We start from the raw sequence: 25,166 nt of genomic DNA on the forward strand, positions 1-25,166 counted from the left end.
CTTCTCTGTGAGGTGGTGAGTTGAGTTTCTGGAGGGTAGCCAAGGGCTCCCCCTACACTGGTGGCCAGCTGAAAGTACCCGTCTTCTCCTGCGGCTTAGTACCGATGGGTGGATGAATCCCCACCTGTCTGGTCCTGTCTCTTGAGCACATTGCTCTGGCTGGAGGTGGTGTCGGCACCAACCCCTGGTGCTGTCGCCCTGGGGACAATGCGAATACAAGGACAGGTCTGGACAGTCTCCTATGTTGTTGAGTCCACTCCAACCAAACCAGGTTGAGCTCCATCCCCTCCTCAACCACTCTGCTTCCTCCTCTTCATAGGGGTCTGCGTGGCTGGAACAGGCAAATATCTTCAAAAAGCATAGACCAGCTGATGGTCTGGCCAGGAGGGGTGGAAGGTTTGACCAGAGTGCCTGGGTCTCACAGACTTTGCTGTGGCAAAGTCTGGGTGAAAGGGAAGCAGTGATGGGTAAAATGGAAAAATCTTAGTGTAGGCATCTCAGCTCCAGCCATGCTTCCTCCTTTGACTCTTGTGGAGCCCCAGCCTTGTGTAGACTTGGGATTCTGTAGTCTCTGCAAATTTCTGGGTGGCTTATATGAACCAGGCCGTGGGCTGCTCTTAGAGACGGGGGGAGGAGAAGATGCCAGCCCTCTAGAAAGCCACATCCCAGTGCTGGGGGAGAAGAGGGACATGCCATGGACGGTGGCAGCAAAGGTATGGGTCAGCTGTAGAGGTTGGGGCACTGTAAGGAGCAAGTTCAATGGCAGAAAACAGAAGATTCTGACAGGGCCAGGGAATGGGTGAGAAAAGTGTAGTGGAGGAATCAGCGCATGCAAGAACTTGAACTGAGACACACTGCCCTATCTCTGGAAGGCTCGATGGAGCAGGAGGGAGGCTGCCTGCCCAGGAAGGCTGCCCAGGAAGGAGAGTGTTGCTTCAAACCAGTGGAAAAGATGATGCTTGGGTGTCCTTGGGTTGAACCAGTGGCAACAGCAGGAGCCGGGATGTGTCATGGCTTGGGAAGAAGATTCAGCCTTGCCTAGGCAGGCGCATTGGGTTTAAAGCCATCTGAAGTAGACTTTGGGGTACAGTGAGGTTGGGGGACTTGAGGGAGATAGCACTTGACTGCTGCCAGGGGCTCTCCTTGGATTTGTGAGCAAGAAGTGTAATTATCTGCATCCCCAGCACCCTAAGGCTATAGCTGACATTTAGAAACTTGTTTGTCCCCCCAAAACACTGGCACCTCACCTGGGCCACAAGGTAATAAGGGTGGGATGAAAGCCTGGAACCTTTGACTTCATTCCGTGTGTGTTCCCTTTACTTTGGGTCGAACTCCTGCTGGATTCTGCACGTAGGCATAATAACCACTCAAAGAGTAACTGTCTTTAAAAACAACAACAGAGAGCACAGCAGCAATATCTAAACTAGCTAACCCTCTGCTTAGCTGAAAGAACAAAGAGGGGCTTAACCAAGTGGAGGCAGATGCAGAGGCAGGCAGATCTCTCTGAGTTTGAGGTTAGCCAGGTATTCAGAGCAAGCTCCAGGAGAGCCAGGGATACACAAAAAAAAGAAACTCTGTCCCCCAAACAAAAGCAAAGCAAAACAAAAACAACAGGAACTTGATTATCTCTCATGGATTTTCCAATGCTCTTTTCTGGACCTTCCAAATGTGCCTAAACCTTTCCAGTCATTGTTCTAAGCATCAATTATCTTGCATTCCCAAAACAGGGCTGTCAGAAGCCTTATAGAACAGATACTTCTTCAAAGCAGAGCAATTATCCACAATAAGGAAGCTTCCCTCTAGACCAGGAAAACACCAGAACCAAAGTCCTTTCCCCCAATGGCCACAGTAACAACTTCTCCTGACTATCCTGCAGAATCATGGCTGAGACAACGATCAGACCGCGTCTTTAATCTCGATCATGGCTGCTTAACTGCACACACACACACACACACACACACACACACACACACACACACACACCAGATATCAGGACATACTCATATATCCTGATTGTTCCTCTAAAATCTCCAATTTATGGGCATGCCTTGAAGATAGATTTAGACTCACTGGGCCTCTTTACCTGTTCATCTTCCCAATGTGTCAACTGATGATTCTTTTCTTTGCCTTTATAATATACCGTCTTTTTAATTTATATATTGAGGACAGACAGCTGAGTCTAGACCATGGGGACTACTGGAACTGGAACTGGGATTTTTGTCCTAAACCTCCAGTAACAAGGCTTCTGGACTTCCAGGCCCAAGCAGACTCCTCTGAAGGACAGCGCAGGGCTGTCTCTGCCCAGAAGAATACAGAGCTGGGAACAGTTGAGGTCCAGGGCCGCTCTAGACTGTCCTGGGAATAAGAGTGTGTAAGAAGAGAGATCAGAGATAATACATGTGGCTCAAAAGTTCCTCACCAGCTCCTCCTCACAGCCAGAAGTTTTTACAGGCGTCTTTGGGGGGACCTTTTCCAGGATGGGCATCTTGGGGACTCTTGCTCCAGAGTAGCAGAGCTGTAGACCTGAAAACACAGGAGAAGCAGCATCACAGAGAGTCACTTAGGCCTAAATGAACCCTATAGCCTTACCCCCATACAGTAAGGCAGCCAGAAACTGACAGTAGTATATAAGGACCTCAGTGCTAAAGTAACTGCCACCTCAGACCTCAGCCCTGCGCCCCTGACCACAGTGACCTCTCCGAATCTCAAGTTGGGAGAGTAAGTCCTGCCTTAAGCCACGAGCTGAGACCTGCTTTGATAAAGCCACTGTCCTCGAGGCTAGCTGACCACCCCAGCTTGCACGGGGAGGAGCTGGGCTGGGGTTGCCCACTCCCAACCTACCAAGGTCATTGCACTAGCTTTGCCTTGCCTGGACTGCAACTGACACACCCCGGGCCAGTGTCCACCCCCCCCCCCCCCCAGACTAGTTCTCTAGTGAGAAACCTTATCTGCTGTGCTCAGACTTCCCTGTAGGATGCCTGGCCGGGGTCTGCTATGGGGTGGAGGGGCTGTGAGCTCAGAAAGCTCTGCACCCTGTGTGTGTTAGTGTTATGAGTGTGTACTTGAATGCCCTCAAGGATTTTAAAGCCCTGTATTCTGGGTGACATTCTGGGCTACTTGAGGACCCTGGGGTCTACTGTCAGAGTGATGACTTGGGTAGTCTCTGGGCAGCAGGCTCCAAAGGTGGGTGCAATGGGAATATGGAAGGACACGGTACTGGAGAGTGGGAGTCGTGGCCTCTAGCTTCTGCTGACAGCCTCAGGTAAGGCAGATCAATTTGGAAGGTGTGCTAGAAATAAGCCAGGCTAAGTCACAGGCCAGTTCTTAGAGCTGTGGGGTCTACCTTCTGCCCCACTAAACCAAAAGCTGCATAGACAGTCAAGATTTCTACCAGCCTACACTTTATTCTCCCTCAAGGGGCCAAAGCTGATGGTTAGCCTGTTGGGCGACCAACAGCAGCCTCAGACTCAAGCCCAGCCAGGTACCAGGATGAGGCTCCATTCATCCTGGGGAGAGACCATCCAGAAAGCTGGAAGAATCAGGCCCAAGGCTAGAAGAGTTTGGCCCCACTGAACAGAAAGGCCTTGTGGGTCTGGTACAGTGCACTCCCAAAACAATAGTCCTTGAGCCCAACTCTGCCTAAAAATTGCCGGAGGAGTATGACGCTGCTCTGTTGAGGGGTCAACCAAGACAAGGTCAGGTTAATGAAGGCTCTACCGATTGTGCAGTAAATGTTTCCTTTTGTACCATCTCAGCGGTGGGAAGGGGAACACACTGGCTGGGCCTCAGTGACTTCATATCTTGGGGAGGAGAATGGACCCCTTCCAGCTGACAATATGATGGGTGTCCCACTGTTCCCCACAGCTCCTTCCTCCTTAGCTCCTCGGCCCAGGCTTACCGAGTTTATATGTATTTGTCTAGCTACGGTTCGGTATCCTTCCATTTCTGCTCCTGCTGGCCTGGCTTATGGGGGCTACTGGAGGGGCCTCTGCTTTGCCCTGAAGGTCCAACACTAGTCTGAGCTGGTTTCCTAGGTGCTGCAGCTCCTGCACCTCCGCAGGCACTCCCCACCTTCCCTGAATGGCTGGAGAAAACTGGGATCCAGGGATAACACCAGTGGCCCCTGGTACCGGACACCAAAACCACGAACCTCGGGCTTGACAGATGTAGGTGAAGTAGGACCGTAGGTGGGCGGTAACGATCAGAGGGGTCCTAAGCCTTTATAATCAAGCCCTCCCGGTCCAGGCATCCTGGCAGCGGAACCCCTCAGCCTCCTGGATGTTCCCGGAAGACCATTGGAGCCTGGGAAGCTGTAGACTCTGAGCGACCCAGGGCCTCTGGGCCTGGGAGCTGTCCCTCCGTGGACAGCACCTCCGGAGGGACAGAGCCTGGGTCCACGACGCTCCGTGGCTTAGCTCTTCGCGCCGCTGCCCAGCCCTCCTCACCTGCTCTCCTGGGCTGCTCCGCGCCCCCGAATCCGCGCTACTCCACACCAAGCAGGGCTGGAGGCGGCTGTGTGAGCCAGGGGTAGCGGCAGCGCCAGAGACTGGGGCTGCCTCCCAGGTCTGTAGTGGAGCCTCCGACGACGTGGCCGATCCCTGCAGCCGCCCCGACTGACTGCCAGCAAACCAGCCGCACCTCTCTACACTCCCTCCCCTCCCTCCTCCCTCCCCTTCTCCTCCTTTTCCCCTCCCTCTTGTCCCTCCCTGCATCTCTTCCTCGCAGTCCTCTGCTCCCCCCAATCCCCGCCCCGCCCTCTGATTCCCATCTTCTGTCCTCAAAACCTGTCTCGGACAGCTTCCCGGATGAGTTCATGCACTGGCATCGGATTTAGGCCCTGGAAAAGGGCACAGAACATTGTCCTGCTAATGCCCATCGCCCCAGCCCAGCCTCCCCCGCCCCATGCTCCCCTATGCGCAGGGTCTTCTGTGCAGCTGCTTATGCAGAGCAACGGAGAGTGCTTGAATCAGAAGAAAATCTGCCCCTCCTCACGAGGCACCCCTTTAAAAATATTAATAATTAATAAGTTTGTTGGCTACTGTGGGACCTCCCTTCCTTTCTTTTACCATCCTATTCCTGCAGGATCTTTGGGGAGGGAGGCAGAGACAAGGGAACACAGACTTGGTGCATTCTGGTGGCAGGCAGGGGTTGTTAGAGACTCAACTAGAAGCCCACAGACACTCCTTTCATGCAAAATATCCCCCTCATACACACCCACGGACACACATGTTTGCGCACACACACACACACACACACACACACACACACACACACACACACCTCATATAAACAGACTCAGACAAGGACGGATGCATGGACAGACAGGCAGGCAGACAGACAAGCACACCCACACATCAGCAGACCTTCCCCCTGCTCTCACAAGTCACCCTAACCCAACTGCCTCTCCACCGAAACCAGAGGGCTCCATGTGGAAACAGCAGGCAGGATCCAGGGAAGAGTGTACTGCCTTCAACGTCAGCCTCCGTGAGAGGAAATCAAGGCTGGGGAAGTTCCCGGAGTGGCTCCTTTCATTCAGGACAGAGTGGGCTAGGGATGGACGCCAGCCCCCACATCCATGTTTCTTCCCTTCTCCATTCAATCCGACTGAGAAGAGGCAGAGCCACAGGCAATCGCCTCCTACTCCTCAGATCCTTAGAAGCCTCCATCCTTAAGGAGCGCTGTCCCCAGGCTGGGGCCTAAACGATGGGAACTGCCTCTTCTTCTCTATAGAAAACAGCTCCCTCCTGCTCCTTCCTTGACAAGACAAGAGGAGAACCCACTGTGTAGGAAAACCCCGTTCTGGCTGAGAGCTCCTGGTGCCAGCTGTCTTCCAAGGCCAGGCGGATCCTCAGGCTCCCTCGGGTGGACCCTTCAGGTGCTGCACTGGGCTTGGAAAGGAGAGACTATGGGGTGTGTGTGTGTGTGTGTGTGTGTGTGTGTGTGTGTGTGTGTGTAGCTCTAGGTATCCATGGGCTCTCCTTTCTTCTTGGGCCTGGATGGAACAGGTGAAACCCAGGCTCTGCGCTGTCCTTCCGCCCACCCCTCATCAGTAAAGAGACTCGGCCTCCTCAGACAGATATGGTTTATTAATTCAGGCCGGAGGCACCAGGGTGCAGCAGACCGAGTTTGGCACTGGAAGGATCCGCAGGAAGGACACATAGATGCATGACTCTATTTGGGGGCGCTCAGTGGCTGAGTGGTGATCGCCCGCACACCCACCGCTTCACCCCTGGTCAGGAGCCCAATAGCTTCTCCCGCCTCCCTGCCCCATTCCCTCAACGGACGCGAGAGTGTTTGGGGGGGAGGGGTCACGGAGGGAGAAGGGATCCCTGCAGGGGGAGTTCAAGACTGGGGAGGGGCTGGGGTTCTCGTTGGTGGAGGCGGGGCCCCAAGCCGGAGTCAGCCAGCAGCTCTCCAGCGCGACCTAAATGGGGAGGGTAGGCGGCCCGGTGGAGACGCGGGTGTGCTAGCTGCCGGCGTAATCGTTGTAGCCGTCCTCACACCCGTCAAAAGGGCCGGGCGGGCTGCCGGCCTCGCCGCCGCCGTCTGGGCCCAGCGCCGACCGCTCACGCAGGCGCAGCGCGTCGTACAGCCCCTGCGGCGGCTCCTCCAGCAGCACGTCGCGCTCGGAACGCGAGCGTGTGAGGAGGCCCACGTTGCGCAGGAGCAGCAGGACCGGCGCGTAGAGCAGGTTGGCCAGGCCCATGCCGAGGCTGAGCTGCTCGAAGCCAAGAGAGTGGACGATGTGGCCCGCCACGATGGGCCCGAGCGCGTAGGCCACGGAATAGGAGATGTCGGCTATGGCGTAGACGCTGCCGTAGACCGACACGTGGCGCACGTCCACCAGGAAGGCGAGCGTGGGCAGCAGCGCCGTGTCCACCAGCGCGATGCCGAAGCACAGGCCGCAGAGCGAGACGACGAGCGGCGCGAAGGAGCGGCAGGCGGGGACGAGGCACGAGCTGGCCCCGATCACCGCCAGCCCCAGGGCGCCGTACAGCCACTGCAGGTGCGGGTAGCGCGCCGCCAGGCGCACCGTGAGGTAGACGCCCAGCACGTGCGGCACGAAGGCCGGCAGCCAGACCATGCCCATCTCCCACTCGGAGGCCGCCATCGTGTGCTTCATCCACGTGGCTATGGTGGGCTCGAGGAAGGCGAGCGGGATGTTGCAGGTGGTGAGCGCGCCGGCCACCACGGCGATGTAGGGGTCCAGCATGAGGCGGTGGATGGGCGTGCCCACGGGCAGGTTGGCCCGGGCCCGGGCCGCAGCCGAGAAGGGCTTGGCCACCGCCAGCAGCAGCAGCGCGTCGAACAGCGACACGGCGGCGAGCACGAGGAAGGGCACGCGCTTGCCCGCGAACTCGTAGAGGATGCCCCCGAAGGGAGGCGCCACCAGGCTCCCGAAGCTGATGAAGGCCAGCGCCACGCCCAGGGCCCGGCTGCGCTCCGGCTCCTCGGGGTACTTGTCGGCGATCATGGCGATGCCGGACGTGTCGGCGAAGGCCGAGCCCAGGCCCTGCAGGCTGCGCGCCGCGAACAGCGTGGCGTAGTCCTCCGCGAAGGCGAACATGACGGTGGAGGCGAACATGACCCCCAGGCCGATGAGCAGCGGCACGTCGTAGCTCACGCGGTCGATGAAAGGGCCGCTCAGGGGGTTCACCAGAAGCTGCAGGATGGCCTTGGAGGCGAACAGCACCCCGATCTTCACGTCCTCGCTCTCCGTCGGGTAGCGGGGCCGCAGGATCGACCGGGCCGAGCCGGCGGCCGTCGGGGGCGCTGAGGTGTTGGCCAAGTCGGCGCTGGCGTTGGCCGGCGTGGGCGGCGGCAGGGTGGGCTCCCACCCCTCAGAGGCCGGGGTGGGGCCCTCGCTGCCCCCGCGCATGTGGGCGATGTAGTCGGGCACGATGGGCACGATGACCATGTACAGCATGTTGTCCAGCAACAGCGCGACGCACACGATGACCAGCACCAGGCGCCGCTGCCGCCGGGGCTCCTGCAGCGCGGCGCCCACCGCTTCCGACAGCTTGCTGGCCGCCGCCCGGGCCTGGCCGCTCGGCGTGCTGGGCTCCATGCCCCCGGGGGCCGCTCCTCCGAAGGCGCCTCCGCCTGGGTCGGGTGCCGGCGTCCCGCAGTGCGGAGGCCGGGGCGCGGCACTTCGGGGGGCGCGGTCCGGGCCGCCGAGCGCCCCCGGTGCTTCAGGTGGCCGTGGGCTTCATGTCCCCGAGCCCGGAGCGAAGCGAGGGCTGTCCCGCGCGGCGCCGCCGCTCTCAGCGGCTCCGGGGAGCGGTGGCTTCGGGTGCAGGCGCGGAGGCCGGCCCGCGGAGGCGCCGAGGAGGGAGGCTGGACGCGCGGTGGCCGGCGAGCGCAGGAGCAGCCCCCGCCGCGCGCAGAGGCCGTGTGCGCCCGCCCAGGGGCATGCTGCCGCTGCCCGCCGTCTCTCCAGCCCGCCTCGGCGCTCCCCTCCCCGCGCGTCCGCTCTCGCCTCTTTCTCCGCCGCCGCCTCTTTTTTTTTTTTTTTTTTTTTTTTCCTCCCTCCACTTGGGGCTATGACGCGGTGAGTCTCGGCCCCCGAGTGGTGCCCGGGCCACTGGCGTCGCTCATGCTAATGCGACGTCGTCGGGGCGGGGGCCGGGGGCGGGGCGCGTCCGGGCAGGGGTCCACTTCCCGGAGGCGCTCAGGCTGGAAGCCAGGGGAAGGGGGTCTTGGCCATCAAGAGTCCTAGACAAGCCCCTGGGGATGGGTGCGCCGCGGGAGGAACCGGCCCTTCGGTGCCCTCCCTCCCACCCTATAGTTCTGAGATCCACGGGAGTGAGGCTCCGTCTTCCCCCACTTGGGAGGAGGGGTACGGCAGCCGGTGCCCCGCAGCGTGGTGGGAGACGAGGGAGCCGGAGGCTCTAGACCTGGACCTCGGCGCACAGCGGGCACGGAGCCCCCGAGGTGAGCCGCGCCGCCTCCATCTGTCCTCACAGCTGGAACGCGCAGCCGGGGCGCAGAGGCGTGCAGCCCCCTTCCTCAATCCCGCCCCCAGCCCCTCGCATCCCCTCCTCCGGGGAGGGAGGGGGAAGGCACAGAGCCTTCGGGGTCTGGTTCCGACCCACCTGCCCTTGGGCAGAAAGTCTTGGCAGTGAATTCCGGACTGTGAGCATGTGAGGACTGAGTGGAGGAGCCGTTCCCTGCACCCAGGGTCCTAGGTGCCCGCGCTAACCCCTTTTGACCTCCCCCACGCCTAGACTCTCCCTTTCCGCTTTCCTAGGCGCCGGCCCCTACCCCACCCCCACCCCTAGCTCCGCCTATTTCTCTTTTCTTTCTCCTCTCCCCCCTCACACCAACTCCTCCCAGGTCCTCTTCTCTTCAGACCAAACCCTCCCTCGGCTCTTGCGAGCCTCCGCCCACTTTTCTGCAATCTCTAGCACCGCATCCCCCGCGGCGGCCTCCGAGCCCCGAGTGGACTCACTGGTGGTCTGGTGCTGGTAGGAAGCCCTGCGTGGAAGCCTCCGGGTCTCCTGCGGCAGGGCCTCCGCAGCTTCGCTGTCAGTAGAGGCTTAGGAAAGCTCACCTTCCTTCCGGGAGCGCTGCACAGTCTGAGACTCCTGGTTTGCAGCTGTCAGTCTGAACAGATCGGCCTATGCTTTGGGCCCGGTGTGTCCTCAGATGAGCTTTGGCCGTAGATGGCACGTGAGGCCGGTGTTGCACCCCACAAACTGGCAGGAGAGACGCTATCAGTCAGCTGAGATTGGGGTGGGGGCAATGTTGAGATTGCACTTCCTCAATCTTCTGGAGTCACAGGAGCCTTCAGATTCTAAGCCAGGGCATGCAGCTTCCTCCAGGCATCAGGGTATCCGGACTACAAGGGGCAGACAGATAGGGTGGCTCCCGGCCCTGCCACTTACTAGATAAAAGTGCCAGAGGAGCTAGTGTTTTCTCCTTCTGCTCCACTGTCCTTTTATTTATCTGGAAAATGGAAGAGTAGTACCTACAGCTGAGAGCGTGGTACACACATAATCGAAACATCAGTGTTTGCTGGTATTGTCGTAGCATGTGCTGCTTTATGTTCATGTCACACTGGAGGGTCTTGTGAAGGGCAGGCCGATGCCAGGAGCACCCTGACTCTCTAGCTTATCCCTCGGATTGGGTAGACATTGTGAGTCTTGTCTGGGGTGGTGGAAAATACAGAAAGGACTGGAAAGTTGGCTTCTGTTCTTAAGCCAGCAGCAACATGAGGTGATGGAGACCGCAACGTCAGGGTGAGAGGCACAGCCTCATGGTCTAGTACCCAACCTCTCCACCCACACACAGGTACCTATGAGAGAGAGAGGAAGCCATCTGATTAGGGCACTGCCGTCACATGTGATGGCACAGCTGCCCTCGAAGTGAGGGAGGAGGCCATGGCTGTGGATAGCGTTGGGCAAGTCACGGCCCCTCCCTGGCCCACTTCGCCTCTGTTCACTAAGAGGTTACCAAAATTCACATTGCAGAAAGTGACGGAAAAACTTCTTTAACTATTACCCCACAGGCTTCATTCGTAGCACACTCTCCAGCAACTAGTTCTCCGTCTGCTTGCTTCATGAACTTTCGTCACCTGCCTGGCTCTCCAGACCCTTGAGTTTAAGAACTCTGAGCTCCTCTGACTTTTGAACAAAAGCTTCACTCATGGTTTTTAAAGAGGTGTCCCCAACCTATGAGGTAGTGATTATTTGGCCATATATTGTCGTTTTGAATAAAATAAGAAGGCAGGAGAGTGGAGGCACGAGTTTTCTTTCTAGTTGGTGAATGGACAGTAGAATCTTCCAGAAAGAAGACTTCTTACTGCTAGCAAGCAGCAGACTTGTCTTTCAGCTCTCCACCCCACATAATAGCCGATAGCTGATCCTGAGAATGAAGCCAATTCATCTTGGGAGTTATGCCGGACTCTCAGCTCCGCTGTTCCTGGGTGATAGGATGCAGACTAACCTGTTCTGTGAAAGGGCCACGTGGGTGCTCGCCCTTCATCCTCCCTCAGTCCTGGTACAGTGCAGACACTAACCCTCCCTCCCCAAAGGGATGTAGGCATGGAGAAAGAAGCTGGTCCCTTGCCGAGATCCCGGACTGTTGATGGCGTGTCTTCGTCTTTGTGCAGCATCCCTTTTCCTTGTGTTTCATTATGCCAGTGTCACTCTACCTGCAACGTGGTGCACCTTGGTAGGGTAAGGGCAAGAGGGAGATAAAGACTGGAGTGAGAAAGGTACCTAACATTCTTTAGCTTCCAAATAAGAAGGCAACAGCCTTCCCATTTGGACTGCAGTACAGGGGTTACAGGCAGGGGAGGATTCCCTTCAGCAAAAAGCTCCCCCTCCCAGATGTGCCAGGGCACAAGAAGAAAAATGTCCCTGTTGGGCCTAGGAGCTCGCTGGAACTGTCCGTGGTCCTGACCAGTTTGTAGCCTGGCAGCCGGCCTTTCCAAGGGCCCCATTTCTGCTATGTTTCTGTGCCTGTGGATTTTTCCTCACCCTAGTGCTTGGTAAACTCCTTTCCCGAGACTTCTGTATTTGAATATAACTTATAGACAAGAGGAAATTTCCTATTCAATCCTGGAGGAAAAGTAGCAGCACCTTTTCTCCTTTCCCTTCAGCATGTAGAAGCTGTCACTACAATGTAAGTTGACTGAGTGAAGGAAGGAATTTATTTATTAAATCTGTAAAAAAGAGCTAGCAATGCGACAGGAAGTATGGTAAGCACGTGCTAACTCACTTAACCATCTCACCAACCTTCATAGTACCTTTCCGTTTGGGGGGTAATTCATCCCGCTTGGCTCTAACTGCCATGTCCATCTCCTCTCGCTGTGCCATCCAACAGGACAGGCAGCACAGGAAGTCCCCACACAACCCTAGGGCCCAGTGCTTGGTACTCGGTGGGAGCTTCATTAGTACCTTGAATTTCCTCAGGCAGCTCGGTGGTTTTGCATGACAACCTTTCTTCTCATTTTATTCAGTGGACACAGCTGTGGCCTTAGTCTGATAAAACAAAATCTGTTCCATTCTGGATCAGTGCCACGGGGAGCTGGGTGCAGAGCTGGGAGCTCTGATGTGGGGGAGTCTGGAGGCAGGATGGAGAGAGAGCCGCTGTGCAGCCGTGCTTTCTTGAGGTCATGGGTCTGAAGGTGCTGCTGTGGAGGGAGGGGCCAGCCTATTCTGGCTTCATTTCTGAGATGGTCAAAGGGGCCACATTGGCCTCAGAGCCTTACCATATTGTTGCTTCTTGGAGAAATTCATCCCAGAGATGCAAACTGCCTGGGTGTCTGTGGAGACGCAGGTTGGTGTGGTGGTTGGGCGGTGTGTGGGCGGGGTGCCTGCTCTGATTTATTATTTCTTTGTCTCCGTGGAAGCACTTAAGCGCAGGCTTGGTTCCAATGATGCTCATGAGCCTCTGGATTCCAGCACTGGAGGGGGGGGTAGGGTGTTCTCAGGCCTCACCAACCCCTCCCCTGAGTGCTGCCTTGGGAGGGCCCCAGGGCTTCAGCATTAATTAATTTAGGCCTCCACAGCCACATATTCTCAGATTCAAAAGAACAGAGTGGCCCGTGTCATCCTTTCCCGGAAACCTGTGAGTCTGGTGGCTAGAAGCCAGAGGACTATATGTCTGCCTGGCTGCCCTTGGCCAGCCCATCCTGAGAGCCCAGACTTGGGCAATGTAGTGGGCACAGTAGGGCAAAGGACAGACTTCTACACGGTGAGTTGGATCCTGATCTGCTCTCTACGGCACCCAGAGAAAGGGCCTGCCCAATTCGTGGCTTTTTGACTTGTAGATACCTCACATGTATTCTGATAGGAAGCCAGGCCTCAAATCACTTTGGTTTTAACCCTCATGTTTTCTTTTCATTTCAATTCAATGGGTCCTACAGGTTCATTTCCCTCTTCAAAATTTGCCCGTAGCCAATGGTTTTCAACCTGTGGATCATGATCCCTTTAGGGAGATCCAATGACCCTTTCACAGGAGTTGCCTAAGACCATCAGAAAACACAGATATTTACATCAAGATTCATAACAGCAGCAAAATTACAGTTACAAAGTAGCAACAAGCTTGGTGTGCCAGGCCTGTCATTCCAGCACTTGGGGAGGCAAAGTCAGGTGGATCTCTGTGAGTTCGAGGCCAGCCTGGTCTACAAAGTGAGTCCAGGACAGCCAAAGCTACACAGAGAAACCTTGTCTTGAAAAACAAACAAAAAAGCAACCACATGAGGAACTTTATTAAGGGTCACAGCACTAGGAAGGTTGAGAACCAATGTTATAGATTCTGCATCTTCCCCAAGACTGGAGTACTCAACAGCTCTCACCCGAGCCCCTTCCCTCTCATCCTGCCGATGTGCACCTGAACAACACCAAATTTATTCACTCTGTCAAACTTCACGCGAGGTCCCAGCGTGTTCACAGAACACCCACAGTACCTGCTCCCCGGGCCTAGCTTCTCCTGCTGGCCTATGGGCCTCCCAGCCTTCCTGAGCTCAGACCTTCTCTAATCAACTTCCATGACACACACATGCCCAGCTGTGAGCGGCCACGTTACTTGTTCCTGTCGTCACCTTTTGTCGGCCTGGAGCTCTCAAAATCCTCCTGCCTCAGCTTCCCAAGTGCTGGTATTTCAGGAGTATGCCGCCTTTGCATCACCCCAAGAGCTCTCTGGAGATGGGTTCTGGTTCTTCGTTAAGGATTGGCCAGCACTCTGTGTGGGGGCTGGTGTGTTAGTGCGTTTCAAATTCACCTCTACATTTGTTGAAATGAAAATAACTCACGCAAACGATGAAGAAATACATTCTCTTAATGGAATTCATAATGTTATAGATGTTTAATCCCCTGCCGCCATTACTGTTTTATGCCTATTTTCAAGCCCCTTCTCAACTTCTCTATGCATAGATATGAGCTCATATAAAATTTAACAAACAGCATTGCGTTTAGTTAAGTGTATTTTAATGTGTGCTGCTGTGTATGTGTCATTACGGGGCTTTCTCATTTTCTGCTTAACATTAAATCCACCTTAGTTTGTACAAAGGAAGTTCTGTTTTCTTCTTTCCATTGAAGGTTTATTTCTTTTTTATGCATATGAGTGTTTCGCCTGCGTGTACGGCTGTGTACCACACACGGGAGAGGGCGCCACGTCCCCTGGAACTGGAGCTGCAGGTGGCTGTGAGTTGTCAGGCAGATGCGGGAACTGAACCTGGTTCCCTGCAGAATCAATAAGTGCTCTCAACTGTTCGGCCAGCTCTCAGTCGTGAGAGAGAGCTCTCAAATGGATTTTGTTGTTGTTGGTGGTGGTGGTTTGGTTTGGTTTTTCAAGACAGAGTTTCTCTGTATAGCCTTGGCTGTCCTGGACTTGCTTTATAGATCAGGCAGGCCTCGAACTCAAAGCCATTCACCTGTCTATTCCTCCCTGAGTGCGTCGATTAAAGACCTGTGTCACCACATCCGGCATACTATGGGGTTTTTGTTGTTGTTGATGTTGTTCTAAAAGTATAATATTGATTTCCTACTAATATCCTACCCGTAAATGGACCTGGTTTTTGTTGTTGTTTTTTTATTTTTTATTTTTTTGATGTTACAATGTTGTAATGAATGTCTTCCTCTTCTTATGGAGATTTTCTCCCTATGATATGCATAGTTATTTTATTTATTTTGCTTGGGGTTTTTTTTGGAATTTTGGGTTTTTTTTTTGGTTTTGTTTTGTTTGTTTGTTTCTTGGGACAGGGTTTCTCTGTAGTCCTGGCTGTCCTGGAACTCACTCTGTAGACCAGGCTGCCTCAAACTCAGAGATCCACCTGCCTCTGCCTCCTGAGTGCTGGGGTTAAAGGTGGATCTTTGAGTTCGAGGCCAGCCTGGTCTACAGAGGGAGTTCCAGGACAGCCAGGGCTCCACAGAGAAACCCTGTCTCGACCAAACAAACAAGCAGGCCAAATGTGCACCTACCACCGCCCAGAGTTTTCACTGTATTTAAGACAGGTCTGTTATGTAGGTCAGGCTCCCTTAGAACTCGTTCTGTAGTTCAAGCTGGCCTTGAACTCAGGGAGAATATTCCTGCCTAGACCCCTCCTGAATGCTCCCTCATACTAAGCACATTTTACACTTGAAAAGAAATTTCCAAATTGCCTTCCAAAATGCTTGCAGCAACCTTCACAACAAGCCCACGTCAGTGTCAGCGCTCGTTAGCAGTCTTCGCCTTTTGTCGTCTGATGAGAGATAGTAGTCACTGTCATTTCAATCACCGAATGCTTAATTGGCTGAGAACCTTTTAGAATGCTTGTAGGCCACTTGCATCCCTTTTGCATCTTTGTGTGTGTGAATTGCCTGTTGCTTCACTTGCCTGTTTTTCTCTCAGGTTGTCCTTTTCTTCCTGAATCATAAGCATCTTTAAATGTGCTGTCTTTGCCCTGGACATGTCCGTTGTGGACAACAATTGTTGCTAACCCTTCGCTCCGGATTTGGCAGTTTATACTTTTCGAACAGGGTAGGTTAGAGCGGATATGAGTCTGCTCTATCAGTCAAAGCCCTAAGAGCCCCTTTGACAGCAGACAATTCGAGCTCCTTAGCGTGAGGTGAAAGGTCCTCTATCTGATCCACCCACGGCCATGCTCTAATGCAATGCCCAGATTCAATTACTGATTCTATCAGCTTCTATCTCTCTGGAAAAACTTGCTCAAATGCCCTGCATTTGGAATCTGTCTTTTAAAAACCTTACAGGATTTTTTTTTTTTTTTTTTTTTTTTTTTTTGGTAAGTTGCTCCTGCTTTGTACGTGTCTAAGTCTCTGGTCTTGTACAGCATATTCAAGCTCAGCAAACCTTACACTGTTTATGGGTACATTGGTGGTGCTCATAGAGTCTGCTACAGATGGACTGAGCTCATGGATGTTGTCCACACACACTGTTTGCTCTGTAGAGCGTCTCCCTTGTAGGTGGGGACTAGGTTAGCTCAGCTTTGATCCTGGCTGATGCAGAGCATCCTGGACGGATGACTGTGGGATGAAGAATTTGTCCATGTCAAAAAGAACTAGGGACGACTTATCATTTTACCGAAGTGCTGGGGGACACTTAGAGAGAAGATTATTATCCCTGAAAAAAAAAAAAAATTCCAGATACATGCTGGGAAGAAGTGGAAACATGTCCATTGAGGGGCCGGTTGGAGAAGCTAAGATAGCAACAGGAAACTGCACTTTGCAGTCTAGAATTGCCTTTGTGGGGGAAAAGATAAACAGAGCTTGCCGGCCACCTCGCCTAGATCCGAAGGCTGGCTGTGACCGGATGGGAGGTCTCAGCACTGTCGCTTCCATTTTCAGTTTTGACAAGTGTGCGTTTGGGGCAGGGGCCCTGTGGAGAACAGTGCCATGCGCTCCTCGGTGTCCTAGACGAGTGGTTCTCAATCTTCCTGATGCCGTGATCCTGTAAGGCAGTTCCTCATGTTGTGTTGAGCCCTCAGACATAAAATCATTTTTGTTGCTATTTCATAACGGTAATTTTGTTTCTGTTATGAATCATAATTTTTTTGTGGGGGTAGTCTTAAGTGACCCCTGAGAAAAGGTCATTGGGCATCCTTCTAGGGGTCACGATCCACAGGTTGAGAACCCCTGTGCTAGTGGGCGCATCAGCAGCGGGTGAATCACCAAGCGCACTGTGGTTCGTGGTGGGGCGGGAAGCTCCTTGGATAGCTAAAGAAGGGGTTGTTTGGGGATCAAATCCCTCCAAACAGATGGGCAATGGCCACATACCAGATGTGTTTCTTTATGTGGGCAAATGCGAGATTGTCTTGAAGCCTCTGAAATCTGGCTCCTCACTGAGCGTAGTCGGTGGAGACGTAAGGAGAAAGCCCCCTCTAGTGGCAAGGCGCTGCTTTGCAAAGCCTGCACCTCCCGCCCATCCACCTCGCTGCAGTCTCAGAGCTGGGACAGAGTCCAGAGAACAGACTTTTTCAATGAGTCTGTTTTTCTGAATGGCCCTCCAAAGGCTGGTGCCTTCTTGAGGTAAATCCACTGAAAACGAGGCTGGCAGCAGGAGGAACACCAGCCACGCCCAAGGACATCCTAGTAGAAGACTCTTTCCTTACCAGCGTTTTGTCTTGTTACCTTCTGGGAGGAAAGCCCCCGAAATCCATGTGATCAGGTGCAGTTCAGCAACACGGGGCGTCGTGAGGAGCCACGGTACAGGCTGTCTGACCGGCTCTCTGTTGCTCATCCGCTTGCTTCCATGTCTCCAGGGCTTTGGGATTTCATGGGGTCCTTCTGTAGGCTTCAAAGCCTTGGCATGCTCCTGAACCCCAGTAGGCAGGGCTATGAAAGATCCAGCCAGCAGAGAATCAACCATGCAACCAGGAGGACAGGAGAGCTTTACTTAACTTACCCGTATGCTGGGAGCTAAGCTAGTGCTTTGGAAAAGTCCAGCAGCATCCCATAATTTCTCAGAGCTTTCAGAGCTCGGGTAACAGTGCGGCCTCCTGAGAACAGTCTCTAAGTCTCATGCCTACCAAAAGGAATTTCTGTCATAGTTAGACATGTTTACAGGAACAGCAAAGCAGGATTTTTTTTTTTTTTTTTAGTAAACAGGATTGTTCCTATTTTTTTATTTTTTATTTTTTTCTGGCCTTTCCCTTGGTTGCTTGACCAAATCTTTTATTATTCCAGATCTGTTTGCATGAGAACAGCATGCCTCATTTAAAAGTACAGCGTCCTGCCTCCTTGGTGGTCAACGAACTTAAGCCCCTTCTAGTTTGGGGCACTACGTCTTCAAGAGGGGCTACCCATTGTCCCTAGCGACTGGGCCCCCTGTTCCACGTCTTGCATTGCTTTTGTGGCCAGCTGTTTATACCGGATCCCAGAGGTTGCTAGTCTCCCAGTGCCAGTCCCAATGGGACAGTGAAGAGTTTGTGTCAGTCAAGGTTCTCTGCTGCAAAGGGCACACTTTGACAAGGACAGTGGACCACAGGAATGGCCTGAGTGGGTCAACCCACAGTGGACCCTGCCCTGGAGTAGGGACAAATACACCCTTGCTGCCTCCCAGCAGAACCCTAGTCTGCTTTGGGGACTCCTGTCATCAAGACTTGTAGTAGAATGGAAACTGGGAAGAGCTGAAACTGAGACCCGAGGATAATAACGGGGCTGAGTCCCAGCCCACATCTTAGCCTAGCCTGTGGGGCTCCAAGGAGAGAGTGCAGGGCTGTCTCCATCATTGCTGAGTGGGATTGCCAGAACTATTCCCAAATCCAGCAGCAAGGGACAACTTGGACAGCTCTTCTAGGTCTTCAAGTGCTCTCCTGGGATGACAATGAGCTGTGGCTTCCAAAGAGGTAGGAAAAGCCAGGACTCTGAAAGGGTTTGACAAGCCCAAGAGCTGAAAAGTAGCATCCAGCCCCATATGGCTGTTTATCATCTTGCTAGGGCTTGTGGGTACAAATGTCCTTTATGTATATGAGTAACACTTGGACATCAGGCCACTACAGCAAGGCAACACAGGTCTTCTGCCAGTTAGCTACGCATGACGTTCTCCTCTGGCGACAGAGATTTTCATAGAGGGCAACATACGAGTTTTTAATGCAGTGCGTCTGCTAAGTAGCAAACATGTCAATGGGATCGTGACTCTGCTGTGTAAAACCTGAACAAGCCATGCCAAGTTTAGGACTCTGACTGTCCCAGGGTTTTAGAAGTCTGTTTTACTGGGGAGGTAAAGCTGTAGTCACAATGGGGGTATGAGACGTCCCTTGTTGTCTTAGGACGTGAAAGACCTGATGCTTGGATATATGACAAGACATTAGCAGGACACGAGGAATTCCTCCTTGCAAATTTGCTAGTTCCATATAGAGCATGGCTAGAATAATTCTCTGCTCCAGGCTCCATTTCAAGGCACCGTGGTGACCAGTCCTACAGAAGACAAAGGGGATGATATGCTGCTCTAACTCCCAGTGGATCGAGGTAACATCATGACCTCCATGATGGAAGGACCACTTCCAAGTTCCTCAGGTTGCCACAGGGCATAGACCCGTTAGCCTGAGGGTCTGTCATGGGAACAGGGCTGCCCTGTGAAAGCTAGCCAGCTTCCGGGAGTGACTAGGGCAGAACCAGCGGTGGTTAAACATTGCTTTTGGAGGGTGACAGGGAGAGGTTGGTCTGAGTTGGATTCTTGCAGTCCACATCTCTCTTTCCTCTGGTACTGTTACCAGTTTAACACATGAATGGCAGATCCTCGGGGAAACCCCTGAAACTTTAATAGCAGTGAGAGCAACCAAAATTCTCATATGAGGGCTTTTCTTTCTCTGCTGGAGGTAGACACTTCTGGGTTGAATTGAGCCAAGTTCAGGTGTCCTATGGCTGGGCAGAAGTTCTTTTTATAGAGAAGAAAATAATATCCAATTAAAGAGCCAGATCTAGCATTTAGTCTTTGGTTATACTTTCCTGTTGGGGGTCTAAAGCAATGTAGGTGGCCAGAATTAATTACATGATTCTGCTGTTAAGGCCAGTTGAATATCCGGCCCTTAGGTGTCATTTGGTCTTGGAGGAGCCTCTGGCTCCCCCTAGCCTTCTTTTGACCAGCTGCTCCTTCCACAACAGAGGTCATGATGTTACCTTACTCCACCAGGTGTTATAATGATATTATCCTCTGTAGGACTGGTCACCTGGCTCCTGGAAACTGGAACTGGGCACAGAGCATTATTCTAGCCATGCTTTTCATAAGACTTGCAAGTTTGCTAGTAGGGATTTCTTGTGTTCTCTAAGTGTTGATGTCTTTTTACACATCCAAGCATCAGGTCTTCCACGTCCTAAGACAACAAAGGTCTTCTCACATGCTGTGTGAGAGTAAGTCAAAGGCCCTGATAGACCATGGCTTCCCGGAAGCACTGAGGAAATTATTCCTCTGTATTGACTCTCCTCTTTGTAGACTGGACACTCATTAAAGTTTACCAAGTGGGTGACTTCCTTCCCAGGAAAACAGCTCATTCCCCACCATTGCAGAACTTGTCAGGAGCTGCCCCACAGTGCCCTGGGACCCACCTGAGCTTGGAAGGCAAGGGAAATCATTCTCCCCTTTAAGCCCTCCAGGGGTAAGTGAGACCTTTTTATATATATATAATATATTATATATTATATTATATATAACAATTTCTCAAAGATAAAACTTTATTGTCTCAAGACTTTAGATGGCCTACAAGGATAAAAACTGTACTTGTTTCAAGCTTCGTTTAAAGTCTAACTAATCATGACATGCGCAGGCACCCGTCACAATGGAGAGGGCCTGTCTCCCTAGCCCCTGGGCATGTAGCCCAGTGAGACATGTTTGACCATTACTCAATATTCCAGAGCTGGTGTTGTCTCCATGCACTGCCAAGCTGCCTCTCAGAGTGGACCGCCTGTGGATGTGCAAACGACAGGTGCCATTTCCTCATCTGAACTGCTCGGATGCCATCTGGTAGCAGACCTCATGACCTGGAACATTCTCAGTGACCACAGATACTGAGCCAGTTCCCAGACTCCCTTGTGGAGCGTTCGGTCTGCATGGTGGGTGATCATCTCAGACAGCCTCAGGGTGACTGCACAGAGAACAGAAGGCTCAGACCTCCAGGCAACCGACCTTTCTAAGCCACCCTCAGAAAAGGGACAGGCTTACCCAGAGTGCCCATAGCTCAAGAGGGGCCCAGGCTGTGCCCTACCTGGAAGAGTCACAGGAATGTCCTCTCTGGTCTTGCTAGGAAAGGCTGGTCCAAGCTGTCCTCCCTCTCAGTGAGACCCCTATAGAAGAGATGCAGAGAACCCCCTCCCCCAGGCCTGAACTGAGGGCATTTATGCAAAGAGGGGAGGAAGAAACCTCCTTCGAAGGGTCAGAGCTCTGCCAGTCCTCGCTGGAACTAGTTCGAGGTCTCAGCAGTGCGGCTCTTAGATATTGTTCCCTTGGCTCCTGTGCACGGGGCTTACAGTCACCATCCTCCTGGATAAGGCCTGGCCTCAGGGGAGGACCGCACACCTGAGTCCTTGGAACAGGTCAAAATTAGGAGCTTATCTCACAGGCTACCTAGGCAGCCAGCCCTAGCTTTCCGGAAGGGGGCATTGAGCCTGGCTTCCTTCTCTATGTTTGTTCTCTACTCCAACAGCCAAATGGGAAAGGATGGAGGCACGGAGGGTCTCCATATGGTGCATTCAGGAGGCCTGGAGACTGCAGATGTCAGCAGCTCCTGCAAAGCCTCCATGCTTCTCCCCCCAGGCAGTCAGGGGGATGGCCTGGGTCAGGCATCCACCTCTGAGGGCAAGCAACCAACAGGGTCTCCTTCTTCAGGGTCAGGAACGGTTTGTGAAATGCAAGTGCCAAGACAGTTAAGCTTGCCTTGCTCCTGAGTGTAGGGAGGAGGCACGAGGAAGGCAGGGCAGTCAGGGAGCACTGACAGGAAATGAAGGCCATCATTTGAGGAAGCGCTGGGGCCAGGCAACGCTAAGACAGTTTCAGGAACTGATCATCTCACGGAGACCACTCATGAGTCGTGATGCCCAGGAGAGGCTCTGAAGAACATGGAGAAGAAAGCGCTTTGGAGCCTTGGGGAGGTGGCGGGGGGTTGGGGGGGGTTGCTTACCGCATGCAGGCGGGGCAGGGGCATGCCAGCAGCGCCAGCGGCACTGTGCCTCATGCCTTTACTGGAATGAACATGACTCAGTCTCATGAGTGAGCCTGACCACCCTGGGGGGCGGGGGGAGCAACAGAGATCCGCCATCCATCTCGGAGACTCTGGGCCTTCACTGTTGTGGGTCAGAGCATCTTAAATAGGCTAGGGAAATAAGATGGTGCCTGTATGTAGTAGGTCTTTGATAATTACTCCACAAGATTTGGGGTAATGTACCTATAATCAGATAGTTGGTGTTTGTGCAAAAAAGTGGACAAATATTCCTGTTTTGAAGGATCAGTGCATTTATAGTGCATAAATAGATTGGTGTTATTTCAGGTCAGGTTTTGCCACCAAATGACGTGAGTCCAGACAGTGTTGGGAGCCATGTGAGTCACAAGAAGTCTTCTGGCTTCCAGTGCCTTTTAGAGTTGACATTGCAGCTAAAGGATTGCTGGGCTGTACTGTCCTCACACTGAGGACCTGAGGATGGAACAGAATGAAGAATGGCTGGGCGAAGTAGACAGAGCTGGGACCTTTTCTCTGTGTCATGGAGATGGCCATCAAATCTACCTCACCGGTGTTCTTAGAGGACTCTGAGACTCCAGTGTGGAGCTGTCCTGCTCACCAACAGGGATTAAATTACCTGCTAGAGACCACCAGACATGTGTCCTTGGTGCCCAGCAAAGTCGGCTTTCTTCCCTTACTGAAGAACAAAAAGATGAGCTGCACACCTGGGACCCACAGCTTCCTGCAGGAGGAGCTACGAAGCTACCATAAGGCTGGTGGGCCACTGACAAGACCGACGCGAACAAGCCTTTAGGCAAAGACTTGTGCTAGGAAGCAAGCTGGGTGCTTGTCCTCAGAAACTAGTTATGATCTATATGGAGTGCTGGGTCTGAGGTGTTTGGTGACTGCTGGCTCAAGCCATCAAATTACAACTGGGCTGTCTTCTTCTCAGTCACTATTCCAAACAGCCCTCTCTGGCCATTTATGGTTTTAGAGAACAGGGTCCCTCTGCCCGGCATCCTCAGAGTTTTCACAGATAGATAACAACCACAGGAAGTGCCCCCAGCACGGCACAGATGAAAGGCCCTGTGCTAAAACCACAGAGCTGGCATCTTCTGACTTGGGGGAGCGGCCTGGGAAGCTGGGAAGGAGGCTAGACCCTGGTTCTGTGTCTGGGTTCTGACAGTCACTGGTTAGAGGATTCCAGGCTGTCCCTCAAATATGACAGTGTCAGTAAGTTCCAGCTATGCATGGCCCTCACCTAAACATGGGTCCGTTCTGCTTGACTCCTCAAGAAGCAGGCCATTACCACAGCTTCATATCAACACCCTTGTTTACACGTACCCCAATTTCCAACTAGTGAAATCACTAGTGGTCTCCCCTAAAACAGGCACTTTTAAGGTGGTTTGTGCCCAAAACAAACAAACACCCAAGGGATCTGTGAGGTAGCTAAGAGCAGGACAGAAGCCTGTCGTTTCCGCCTTCATTCTGTGTCTGTCCTTTTCCCTGGAGTCAGGCTCTAGCTTAGCTGGGCCCGTAGGCATGTTGATTCCTCAAGGAGTGTCTGTGTGAAACTGGTAGCACTCCTGCTCTTTTGTCACCCTTCAAGGATGAAGGCACAAAAATACCAGTAATGGAGGCATCTTATCAGCTTCTACTGCATCCTGCTCCGGAACCCCGAAAGCCTGACTGAAGGTTTTCAGTAATTGCCCTCGACCTTGACTGCCAGGAACAGCAGAGTTCCGGCAGAAGGAACTTTTTTTTTTTTAAGGCAGGGTTTCTCTAGACTCACTTTGTAGACCAGGGTGGCCTCGAACTCACAGCGATCCGATGCCTGCCTCTGCCTCCTTGAGTGCTGGGATTAAAAGCGTGCATCATCGAACCTGGCAAACAGTCACTCCATAAGCAGAAGCAATGATCTCACGGGAACAGGCATGTCTTCTCAAGCAATAAGAAAGACTTGGAGCCGCTTTGCACAACCAAAGCTTAACGTTCAACCAAACTACAGCTCTTGACCAAGACTGATTCAGTCTGCCTACTGATGCTCCCTGCCCCAGGTATTCCCCTGCTGAACCCAAAGCTCATGTGTGTACCCCAAAGATAGACTTGGAACACCCGCCCTTATTCACATTCTGAACAAGACCACACTGACTGAGTCTCTGTTTTATATACTGTTCTTCCCTTTGGCTGGTGGGTTGGGACAGGTGGCTGAGCTTGGTCATTTGGGACTCCGAAAACTTAGGCTCGTGACTCAAAATCCAAGCAACCTTTAGAAGGGCAGGAGGCTTCCACCATCCCCCAGGCCCAGCTAGGTCCAGCCAGATCGTGTGCTGATGTGTGTGTGTGTCCTGTGGACACTTGCATTTGTCATCTCTGCTCCTCAAGGTCTGAAAAATGGACATCTCAGCCCCTAGGCTGCCAGGCATGGGGACTCCCTACTTCCCGAGAGAAGTGGAGACTTCGAAGAAGCCTACAAATGATGCTAGATCAGCTAGTGAAAGGCAAGAACGGAGTTTCGCCTCCATTTTACAGCTGAGGTTTGGTGAGTTGTGCAAACCCTTCCCTACGCAGCAGGGCTAAGACTAGAACAGGTCTGCCGTCTTTAGAGCAACGCTCTGTCTGCTCTAGCTAACACTGTCGTCCAATCTCAGTCTCCACGGGTAGAAAGCCCACATTGGCCAAGTGGTGGGAGGGTGTGTGGCTGGGGCGGGGGGACACAGGGCTGGGAACAGCCAGACATTTAGAGGAGGAACTAGGGGAGAGATACGGAAAGAGAGAAGTCCACTGAGGGTAACTTCTGACCTTCAGAAGGAGCAAGACACAAAAATATAGAGCTAGATTCCTTCTCAAGACAGAGTGAAAAAGTCCACCATCAGGCAATCAGGGGGTCAAGGCAGAAAGGGGCGTAGCCTGGAGGGGAGTGGCCACATCACCCAAGTAGGAAGACTCAGGGCTCCAACCTCACCCGTCCCTATTCCTTACTGCAAGTGAGGTTCAGAGTGGCAGACATATTCTCTAGGCCGCTTAGGACTAGGCAGAAGCTATTTGATAAACTAAAGAAATCCGCAGTCAACTCTGAGGGCTATTTTAGGGAAAACTGGTGGTGCTTGAGAGAGTCTGAGAGTACCTGGGTTTGAGATCGCCATTTCTAAGTTCCTCTGCCTTTGCTTGGAGCTTTATCTTAAGCCTTCTGGGGCTTGACTTGTGCGTGGGATGGCACCACTGCCAGTCTTTACTGCCACCCTGAGGCCACAGTGGAGAATGACAGGCTTTTCTTTTGACTTCTATCATGCTCACCCGGTTTCATTTTAATCTGTATTTCATCACAAGTAAATCTCTTCCTTGGACATTTCTCAGTGAATATTTGCTTTATCCACAGGCTTTACATCTTGGAGAAACTGCAGCTTCTGATTTTTCTTTAAGGATGAGTATTAGTCAATCCAGCTCAGGCAATTAAAGTTGGATCTATGCTTTAACATTCAAAATAATCTCCCTCCTTACTAGGCTATTGTATTTGGTGCTAGTTACTTCTAAGGTAGCTCTTCTTCCTCCTCCAGGAAATTTGGCC

At 52.9% G+C, this 25,166-nt stretch overlaps 2 protein-coding genes across 2 annotated transcripts in view; both read right to left on the reverse strand.

Annotated features, from left to right (window-relative positions):
* Positions 1-2,485, reverse strand: part of Chat (choline O-acetyltransferase) — a 46,520-nt gene extending 44,035 nt beyond the window's left edge. Inside the window, exon 1 of the mRNA XM_055612393.1 lies at positions 2,420-2,485. Within this exon, the coding sequence (XP_055468368.1) occupies positions 2,420-2,485 (66 nt within the window). The remainder of the gene's footprint in view (positions 1-2,419) is intronic.
* Positions 2,486-6,409: 3,924 nt separating this feature from the next.
* Positions 6,410-8,068, reverse strand: Slc18a3 (solute carrier family 18 member A3). Its single transcript, XM_055612411.1, has one exon. The coding sequence runs from the start codon at positions 8,066-8,068 to the stop codon at positions 6,467-6,469; it is 1,602 nt and encodes a 533-aa protein (XP_055468386.1). The 3' UTR covers positions 6,410-6,466.
* Positions 8,069-25,166: the final 17,098 nt, after the last annotated feature.

Source organism: Psammomys obesus, unplaced genomic scaffold, assembly GCF_907164565.1.
Source record: "Psammomys obesus unplaced genomic scaffold, mPsaObe1.curated_primary_1811, whole genome shotgun sequence".
Lineage (NCBI taxonomy): Eukaryota > Metazoa > Chordata > Mammalia > Rodentia > Muridae > Psammomys > Psammomys obesus.